We start from the raw sequence: 10745 nt of genomic DNA on the forward strand, positions 1-10745 counted from the left end.
AGGTGGGGCGGGTAGTAACTATTCGCAAGGCCAACTAGATTCATATCGCATAGCGCTGTATAAGGCCTCGTCACTCCACTGAAAATTGGGTTCCAGGATAGCAAGCCATGGAATCCCGAAAGTGGTGTCATCTATTCTCAAATTACGATACTGTATTTGAAATGAAAACAAGAATCATGTTCGTCAAGATCATTATAATTATTTGTGATAATTACTATCACCGGTTCCACGCTGTCACAATTGTCATATCGAATCAATCTTTTGCTACTTTTGTGTGTTTTGGGTTTCTTGGTCGTTTGTTCTCGTTCTGTATTTATATTGTTATTGTTAAGGTTCTCTTGGCATTTTGAATGGAACAAACAATTTAATAAAAGAACGCTTGTATGCAGAACTACAAAATTTAAAGCACCCTGCACAAAGATTGTGTTCCTTGATTATTGACGACATGTCAATAAAAGAGAAGATGATTTATAGTAGAGCAGAAGACCACATTTATGGACTGGATAGTAATTCAAATTCTATCGGTAGTTAACCAAAAATTGCAAACAAAATGGCATGTTTTGTAATTAATGGCTTATCAGCACGATTTGTTATTCCAGCTGGGTATTTTTTTCATTCCACATTACAAGCTGCAGATTTCCATTCATTAACTTTGCAAGTTCTCAAACTTCTGACAGACTGTGGATTTCTAGTTTTACGCATTGTTACGGACAATCATCCCTCTAATGTAGGACTGTTCAGAAATTTATGTGGAGGAACACTCAGATATTACATTGAGCATCCATTTCTTCCACCAATGCCTTTATTTCTTTCTTTTGATTTTTGTCATGCGATGAAAAATGCAAGAAACCTTTTTTTGCACCATAATATGAACTCCTCAGCTGGCATCATTTCTTCGTCCTATTTGAAATACTTATATGGCCTACAAAAGGAATGGCCTGTGAAACCTGTCAGGTACCTTACCAAAAAACACCTATTTCCAACAAATCTGGAGAAGATGAATGTGTTGCGAGCTGTACAGGTTTTTTCACCGCCAGTTACTTCAGCGCTTAAATTATTAAAAGAAGATGGATATGATAATTTTATTGATGCTGATGGGACTATCTTATACATGGAAAACATGTATCATTTCTTTCAAGTGCACAATGTTTCAACTCGCAGGCACTACATTCATGCCCTCGATAGCACTGTTGCACCATATGTGAACGTTTCGGACGAACGCCTTCACTGGTTGAATGTGACTTTCCAACATTAAGTCAAGGATATTTAGTCTACTTCAAGCAGGACTGGTTATTCAGGCTTAAGCGACGAAACGGCACATGCTTTGTGTTTCACAGCAAAAAGCACATTTTTGTGCATTCAGTTTCTTCTTAAACAATCTGGATTTTATTATGTATTAACTAGATCATTTAGCTCGGACGCAGTTGAAGCAACATTTTCCCATATTCGCCTAAAAGGAGGCTCAAATGACACCACTGATGCTCGTGCTGCAGAATATGCTTTACGGCAAATTCTACGAAGTGGCATTTTAAAATCATCTTTATTTGCTAACACCGCAAGTACTGTTAGTCATGTATCTTTGAATCAACTGTCTCATCAGAGAAATCAAACAGCAGAGGACCAACTTGAAGAACTACTTCTGCCTGCAGATTTACGTTACAAAATTGATAGTTTAAAACGGAATCAAGTACCTGAAAGTAACCTCTACTCTGCATCCATAGCTTTCTTAGCTGGATATGTAATTCTTAAGCTGCAACAAAAAATTCGATGTGATAATTGTATTGCACCATTAGTATCAAGTACAATACCTGGACCTCTGCTAAAATTAATAACCCTTCAAGACCATGGTGGCTTAATACACCCAAGTGAACTATTTGTGGGACTTGTAAAGCAAATAGCCGATGTCATCCAAGAAATTTTACCACACTTAAGTTTTAACAAAACATGTGACCACCTGATTAAGCTCTTACAACCAAAATTACTAAAAAATCCATTACTACCTTGCGTTGAACACCAACAAGACCTCAGCGTGATCATTATACTAAAGTAGCAAAACCGGTCTTGTCGAATATATGTCTAGAAAAAACAGATTCTTTAAAAAGAAAAATAATAGACAACAAACCCCAAAGCAGGAAACTATTGAAGCTTTAATAAATGGTTTATTCTTATTATGGTATTATTTCTTGCTTGTTTTGAGTTTCTATTTAACACTGACATCAACCACTTCTGGCAGTGACACTTGGTCACATCACAGTGACAGTGACATTTGGTGTTTGGTGGCATATCAAAGTTGTTTAAAATCCCACAAGGTTGCTCCACTTTCGGTACGTTTGATAGGAACTTTAAAAAGCGCGAGTGACGAGGCCTTATACAGCGTTTAAGCAGTATGAATCTAGTTGGCCTTGCTATTCGTTACAAAGTATTCAGTACACTATGAGACCCGAACTACCGAATATCGAAGTTGAAAAGTAATCGTTACTATTCGTCAATGTATGATTACTGACCACTTCGTGATTTCGAGTATGCATTCTGGATTCAAATACTAAGGAATCAAGAATCGATTGCCGACCTCCTATATATCAAATACCCTTACTTTTATTTACTAACACTTCGCTTTCAAGTTGAGTTGAATCACAGAATATCATACAGTAAGGACAGCTTTTGAAAGCCCCATAAGAAATACACGTAACGGACCAGAACAACAATAATCGACCGTTGGGTAAGGACATTATCTTGAATTTTGGCTTGAAACTAGTGGCAAACCTTGTTACTAAATAAAATTTACCACCATGTCAACATTGTGCGTCAAATTTGACATTTTAGATGTTTGGTATTTAATATTGTAACTGTGAATTATTATTTTTACTGAATAGAAAATGCGTGTTCGAACAAATAAATAGAATAAATAATCTTGTGGAAACTGTACACAGGGCACAGGGGTGCGGTATGCTGGTATGGACACAGTTACGAGGGCTGCTTTTATATGTCGGCCAAATGAAGGTAAAATTGAGTTGGTAGAAAGTAGTGAAACAAATCGTTTTTCTAGGGCTGCAACATAAAAGGTGAATGCTTCATGTAGCATCTTAAGCCCGCCACTCACGTTCCAACGCCGCAGTACAGTTTTTGAACGTCTGTGTATGCGATCAAGCAAATCGGTTGGATGTGGACGGTTGGCGAACAAGTCTGTCTGCAGCAGTACAATCGTGTTGTATTGGATGGAAATTTGATCATGTGTGGACATGACTCGACAGTGTATGTTATTCAAACCGTGAGAGCAGTTATAAAAGTACATTTTCGTCATTTCATCAGACATGTTGTCATCACGATCGCAAATTTTTAACTGCAAGGTCGTAACGTGTGTGTGTACTGCTGCTTTTTAACAGAATTGTACACCAGTTGCATCCAATACAATCGTATTGGGACGTTGGAACGTGAATGGCCAGCTTTAGGATTACCAAAATGGTGGATCATCATCAAAGGCGCTGAAGTGACAGAGAAGTTTATCATATATGATGACATTACGTGCAACGGCAAAATAACTACATGTTTCACAGGTATATTTCATCAAACATTTCTTCATTAAGTATACACAGACATAACTTAAAGAATTTTGTTCCCCCATGTCCAGATGTCTGTAGTCTGTCATATTTACTTCCACAGACTTATGTGCAAAAGTTGTTCAGCTTAAAACTGTATTAATAATTTGACACTGGTTACTTTCTTTAGATTCAATTGCTATTAAAATAGATCCTAAATCATTACAACTATTGGGATTTTCACTGTGCTGTAAAAATTGCATACCAAATAATTTTTTATTGATTATAGAATAATATACTTCTTTATATTTCTTATCTTACAGATTCCAAGGGAAATTTGAAGAAGCCCCTGAAGCAGATTTTTTCATTGTGCCTGCAATCACGAGGTGGTCTACCACTGTAGTCCATGTTACTATGAAAAGGTTCTCAGAATCACTTCACTAATTTAACTAACAACAAAAATTCAACCAAAAACATCAAAGTACTTTTCTCAAGGAAGATGAAAACAACAGCGTTCACTTTCTGACTCTTCAAACGGTTCACACTTGGCGAAAATTGAAGGCATTGACAAAATAAGTAGTTGATATGTTTATGTTGAAATTAACTTAGTAAAGTGACTTTTATTAATGAATAAATTAAATATAAGCACAATTCTTTTTTATTGTTCAAAATGGTATTTTCTTCGTAGTCTTCTTCATACCACACACCAAAAATTGGTTTCAGTTTATTAATATTCATCCGATGTTTATATCAGTTCCTTTTACATTGTTTTACGGACAAGCTGTATTTGTAATTTAGGCAACCAATATTCCACTTCGTTTTAAAAATCCCACCTAATCAAAACGGTTGGGTAAGGACACGTTGTTCCAATATTTGACGAGCTGTCTCTACTGTATGGTATACTGTGGCTGGGCTCTTTGTTTTGTGTCGCACATATCAGTGGCGGCTCGTGACTATTTTGATTGGGTCGGCCAGCAGTGAGTGAGCCAAAGTTTTAAGACATACAGCGTGTTATTAAAAGGTACGTACAAAATAAAATCGGCAATTGGTCTCGAAGTATGGGTGCTAAAAGTTAAAAAAAGTTCAGGTAAAAGTGTTCTCCTTTTAGAGATAACAATTATTAAAATTTATGTCCAAATTCGTTGTACGCCTCTGATAAAAACATCTCTCGTTTCTATAGTAACATTTAGTCTTGACAAAAGTTTTATTGTTACAGTTGCTAGGGTTTATTAAAATAGATTAACTTTACCTATTTATCTTTCAGTAGCGTCTAAAAAGGTTGGATAAGGGTTAATTTTCCCCTTATAATTTTGATAACACAAAATAAGTTTTTCAGATTTCTTAGACCTCGCGAAGAACTGTAAATTTTGTTGTACGTACTGTAAGGATCCAATTCGAATTTTTAAATTTCAAATGAATTCCGCGCGCACAAGAAACGGTTGGTAAGAAGAAGAGGTTGGCAACCAACGACACCAAGAAAGATGACATGCGCAAAAAAATGTGCGGGTGGTTTTGTCTCGGGTAAAACCGCCCACTTCCTTTTGATCGCTTCGAGAGAACACACCACTTCCTTCGAGCGCTTCGAGCAACAGGTTGTACTTTTATCTGTGAGTTATTCTGTGCCTTTTGCTGTTGTTTTTGCGTTTCCAGTGTTGATCCGTTCCATTGGAAAACCTAGCAGCCCCCGTTGAAACATTGGGTGTTCCTGATTTCTCATCGTTCTTACGACGAGGTTTTGTGTTCCTGTTGGCGGTAAGCCGTGTCGAAATCTTCGCATCTTTGGAGAGGTATGTTTTGAACACGTGTTTTGGACTGGATCCTGTTTCGCGGCGAGTTTCAAGCCCCGCCGGTGCTTCTGACCTCGTGACTCAACGACGCGTGCGCTTTTTTTTTCCACTAATCTCGTTTTTTTACCTTTCATTTAAAATCCATCGCAGTAGGGCTTTACAGGAAGTGATTTTTAGTTCGGGCCATGCTTTATTTAGCTATATTTGTGAAATCTGTATTTTGGATGGTGGCAAACGAGTTGTTATTCTCACCGTTCTTTGTTCAGGCAGCGGCCATTTTGAAGCGTCCATTTGTTTCTTTTAATCGAGCACATGTTTTAACTGAATCTATTGAACAAAATAACAACATTGTGGGTCATGGGGGGACGTGCCTTTATTCTTTGGATTTAGCACATCGTTTATACAACGCCACAGGATTCATCGTATTTTTGCATCGCATATTTTCGACGCCTATTATTTGGAATGACGAATTCGTCCAACGCCATTTTGCAACTGCAGATTGTCTGCCATGTTTGTTTATGTGTTTTGTTTGGGGAAATGTATGTGTAATAATGGCCCACAATGCAGCTAAATAATTTCACGTTTGAATTTTAACCAATAACTTGACTGGACACCGATTAATATTAATCACATGTAAATCTGTTAACTTTACAATCTTTCACCTCATGCAATTTGTCTTTGTCTCACAATTTTAGCTTCAGTAATTTTCTTTGCTGTATAATTTGAATGGAACGTAAATTTCCAAGCTCTGCAGTTTTGACCTAACATGATATTTAATTTGTACAAGCTTATTTCACACCAGATCTTGTTTTTATAAATCTTTGCTAAGTTTTGCTCATGTAAATATTTTGTTGATGAATGTTTCTCTCATATAAATTATTATTTGATGTCCTACTTTAATCTCAATTAAGAATTATTTGTTGTTGAATTTTCGTAAGAGTGTGTGGCGAATTTAAATGTTGTGTATTGCTCTTTGTTGAAACTTTAACACTTGCTCGGTTGTCATTTAATATTAGAGTCATAGAGATTGAACATTTAAATGAAATTGAAGGTAAATAACACATAACTCGTAGTGTACGTGGGGCGCGCGACTCCTTCTCAAACTGACGGGATCAATCGCGGCACCTGCACAAATCCGCGGGTTTGTATAGCTTCAGGGGGCGATCGCGGGTCTTTAACGCTGTCGACTTGGCCCAATAGTCGAGACCCAACTACGGATCTGCGATCGTAACCGCCTCGTTTCGCAGGGCACGTTCGTAATGGAGATGTGCGTGTGAGCAGGCTTTGGTGTAGATAGAATCACCGTCGTGGGGAGAACAGTGACGATCAGGAGTCCCAACCTCTACTTGCGCTACAACGCCCCCTCTGGGTATTTTCTGTGCTCGTAAAGGAATTTGATATTTTGTTCTATATTTTGTTCGATCGCCACACTCTCATAATGATTCGGGTTCTGCCATCCAATTTACATATGTGTAGGTCTTGTGTTTGTTCGGTTTTCATATGTGTATGTCTGTCAATTCGCGAGTGTTTTTCTTTCACATATCTTAAGGTGTTTGACATGTAATATGTCGGTGAATAAAACCCCAGGGGGTTTTGGGGAATGAAGACCGATGACACCTTGGCCCTGCGGACTCGCCAGAAGGGCAAATTGAGCCGTTGTCGTTCTTCGTTTCTTTTTCCCCCTTAGGAAGGCTTTTGACCAACCTAATTTTGTCTATTATTTCTTGCGCTCTCGACAGTGTATGCACTTGTATGAAAGAACGTCTTCCCGCCATTTAAAAAAAAAACAAAAAAAAAACACACAACGTAGGTTCTCATTTGTTAGACGATCACAGCCAAGGCCAAACTTTGAATTTTTGAATTTTTCGCGGGCCTTTCAAACTGTTTCAAGGTCAAATTTTAAGGCGGGAAGTTTGGGTTATCACAGTACCTTTCAATAACACCCTGTAGAATACAAGAAAGAGGGATCTCAAGTTACTCATTATCTATAATTTGCTACCTGTATGGTGTTTATTCATATAGTCCTAACAACTTGGTAAAACAAAATAAAAAATATTCTTCAAACAGGTATAAAGTAAAGCATACAGGGTGACTGCGAAATATGTGCAAATATTTTAACCACGGCATCCCCCACCCTAGTAGAGCCGAAATATAGAAAAAACAAATTACAAATCGAATGGGGCAAAACCCCCATGAACCACCCTCAATACGAAGGCACTGAGCCACCTTGTAAACAGAAACGTTCGAATAAAAACGACCTAAACACTTTCAGTTTCAATGAAAAGTACAACCGACTTTTTGCTGCTTATCATTCGTTCATTCATTTACTCATTCATCGTTAAAGGTCAGTGTGAAAGTTTTTTGGTAATTTTGATTCTGACGGATGGTTGGTCCTTGTCACAACGATTTTACATTGTTTATTGGAACAGAAATAAGAGCAACTTAGAATGCTACTACCTTTTTACAAGAAATGTTGAAAATGTTGTCCTTGACTAGCAATACAGGCGTCAGAGCGTCGCAAGAGGTTTGTTGATAGGTAAAAAAACACCGTAGTAGCGGCTGCCACTTTCACTTGTTGAAGCTCTTCGATAATTTCTGAACACTGTTGATTTCCACAAACGAATTGTTTCATCCAACCAATACACGTTTCTCGAAAACCGTCTCTTGAAATCGTACTTGTTGACGAATATGTGGAGTTCCATCGGACAAAAAGTGAGTTACACAACGTGGACAATCAGCGGGCTCCAAACCGTGCACTTTGTCAACATGGTATGGATGTGATCGTGTTCTTTTAATGTAGGATGCACTACAAGCTGCGAAAATCCAATTTCTTCTTTCTGTCCCATCACGACCACGATCGTGAGTTTGAGGTTGAAGGTACCATGATCTCGGAGATGCTGTACCACTGATGCAAATGTTCGCGCACACACTCTGCATTGGAAAACTCTACCATACACCGATTTCAATGACCGCTCGATAATCACTGGCCCTTTTCGTGTTTTTCACGTTGCGATTAAAAAAGTGCCTGATAAAGTTACTTTTTTGGTTCTTAAACCGAGCCGCCTGCCATTCATTGCAGTAATTATGTAGGGCACGAAACATTACCAGTGGCGCGTATAACAATTTACATTTAATTTCAAATAATTTTTTCTAGACACTGCTACCACTTAGGACCGTGAATTTTTGCCAGTGACATAATGATATTGTGACCTATTCCCCATTTTTTTTTTGCATGTATTTCGCAGTCAGCCTGTATATACAATATAAGCCATCTATAATAATAAAATAACGACAATAAACTCAAATAAAAATGAAAATAACATTCAAATTATAAAGTAACACATTCTAACAAAAAATATAACATGAAACGTCAACAACTATAGTTGGATTCATGTATCTTTTGACACACGTGATCGAAGTATCATACAAGCTCAGACAGCACCTACCATAAGAATCTTTGTTCTAAGGATTACAAAAACGAAGAGCCAGACAAATAGTATTGTTCGGTCCAGGCAGGTAGACCGAAGGAGAAGGGGTGCAGCAGACTCCACCCTCTCACCCACCACCACCACTTGTAAATATGTACATTAAAATAGTAGCAGATTCGAATAAATCGTCAAGTAAAAAGGTCGTGTCTCACGAAACTATATTTATAGTTTCAACAACATCATTTTGGTCATCCATTGTGACCCCATCATTTTTGGTCATCCTTTGTGACCAACATTTGTGGTCACCCATTTGTGATCGCTGGTCCTTCGAGCAAATACAAAAACCTTCCGTTAGGTCACCCACTTATGACCTAACATTTGGTACTACGAGCCGGATCGTCACAACTACCGTTAGGTCACCCATTTATGACCTAACATTTGGTCCTTCGAGCCGGATCGTCACAATTTCCGTCAGGTCACCCATTTATGACCTAAAATTTGGTCCTTCGAGCCGGATCGTCATCCAGTGTTACGTAATCGAAGTGTCGAACTTAAGTGGCTTAGCATCAAGTCAGACAAGTGTGGTCTGAGCTTTATTCCGCGGACAACGAGATCCAGGACACACACGAGCGAGGGTACAAGGACGTAAAGGTAGGAATCTATATCTATCAACTTTGTACTGCATTTCCTCATACGCAATAAAAAACATGACTAACGAAACAAACGACGCGTTAAAAACATTAGTAACTAAACGGGGAATAATCAAGGGTTCGGTTACTCGAATTAAAACATTCGTGGATAAATTTAGAGCAGGCGATGATATCTATCAATTAAAAACTAGGCTACCGAATCTCCAAAATGCATTCAAGGAATTTGATGCCATACAGCGGGATATTGAATTGTTAAAGTGCGATACCGAGGAACAAACAAGCGAGCGCGATGAATTCGAAAATCGGTATTATGATTTAGAAGCAAGGATCCTAAAGTTAATCGAGTCACGTGTTACAGAACCTATTCCTTCAACGTCTAGTACTAATAACGACAATAATCAGGCGCGTTTAAATCCAGTTAGACTGCCGTCGTTAGAATTACCCATATTTTCAGGATCATATTTAGAGTGGACAGCATTTTCAGACATTTTCAAATCATTAATCCATGACAGTAGATTAGATAGTGATGTTGAAAAGCTGCATTATTTGAAATCGTGCCTGAAGGGCGACGCACATAAAACAATCGAGGCCATAAAAGTATCAGAAGCAAATTACAAATCAGCATGGGACCTGTTAGAAAAAAGGTTCAACAATAAGCGTTTGATTGTCCAAGAGCATGTTTTGGCAATCATTAATTCCCCAAATTTAGTCAAAAATTCAGCCGTGGCCATGCGTAAATTATTGGACGACATATTGACAAATATTGCGGAATTAAAAAATGTAGGTATACAAGTTCAACAATGGGACGCGCTAATTGTACCACTTATCACATTAAAATTTGATTTTATTACAAAGAGGGATTGGGAGTGTACATTGGATACCAGTGTTCCAACATTAGAGGAATTAATTACATTTTTGACAAAGAAAACCACATTATTAGAATCGCTAACTGCCGGAGAATCTCTCATGCAAAACATTCAGTGCATTCAAATTTAAAGAATAATTTCAGATCGTCTAATAATTCTAATAAAGCATCTGTTACGTGTAATGCTACCTTCATTAAGGAAGGACATCAAATTGAATGTTTTTTATGTAAACAAGAACATGCGTTATATCAGTGTCTCGAGTTTTTGAAATTACCAATAACAGATCGCTGGAATCAAGTCAAAAGGTTTAAGTTATGTACAAACTGTTTTAAGCGTAATCATCAAACTGATAAATGCAGAGGTAGGACTTGCAAATATTGTAATAAAAAACACAATTCTTTATTGCACACGGAACCTCAAAGTACCGATCCCGAACCCAATCAATCTGTCATTGTCTCACACGTAAAAAACGATGAAT

General features: G+C 37.8%; 2 protein-coding genes and 1 long non-coding RNA gene across 4 annotated transcripts in view; 2 read left to right on the forward strand and 1 right to left on the reverse strand.

The window, feature by feature from the left end:
- LOC135121318 (ADP-ribosylation factor-like protein 5B) overlaps positions 1 to 4187 on the forward strand; it is a 75557-nt gene extending 71370 nt beyond the window's left edge. The window contains exons 5-7 of one of the 2 annotated variants that reach the window (XM_064045637.1): positions 2931 to 3000; positions 3047 to 3554; positions 3860 to 4187. Coding sequence is in view for 1 of the 2 variants with exons in the window: in XM_064045641.1 (XP_063901711.1) it covers positions 3047 to 3059 (13 nt within the window). In the remaining variant the exon portion in view is untranslated. The remainder of the gene's footprint in view (positions 1 to 2930; positions 3001 to 3046; positions 3555 to 3859) is intronic. The other variant, XM_064045641.1, reaches the window with a different exon arrangement.
- Positions 1025 to 2015, reverse strand: LOC135121367 (uncharacterized). Its single transcript, XR_010278946.1, has 3 exons — positions 1809 to 2015; positions 1692 to 1750; positions 1025 to 1643 (listed from the first exon to the last, which is right to left on the reverse strand). It is a non-coding gene; the product is annotated as an uncharacterized LOC135121367 (long non-coding RNA).
- Positions 4188 to 9458: 5271 nt separating the features above from the next.
- On the forward strand, positions 9459 to 10397 carry LOC135120642 (uncharacterized). The gene has a single exon (XM_064044981.1). The coding sequence runs from the start codon at positions 9459 to 9461 to the stop codon at positions 10395 to 10397; it is 939 nt and encodes a 312-aa protein (XP_063901051.1).
- The last annotated feature ends 348 nt before the right edge of the window (positions 10398 to 10745 follow it).

Source organism: Zophobas morio, unplaced genomic scaffold (assembly GCF_036711695.1).
Source record: "Zophobas morio isolate AGI-343-1 ecotype UQ-CSIRO unplaced genomic scaffold, CSIRO_AGI_Zmor_V1 ptg000005l, whole genome shotgun sequence".
Lineage (NCBI taxonomy): Eukaryota > Metazoa > Arthropoda > Insecta > Coleoptera > Tenebrionidae > Zophobas > Zophobas morio.

Excerpts from the sequence above, each read along its gene's own strand:
- LOC135120642 (XM_064044981.1), top strand. The coding sequence starts at position 9,459 with ATGACTAACGAAACAAACGACGCGTTAAAAACATTAGTAACTAAACGG.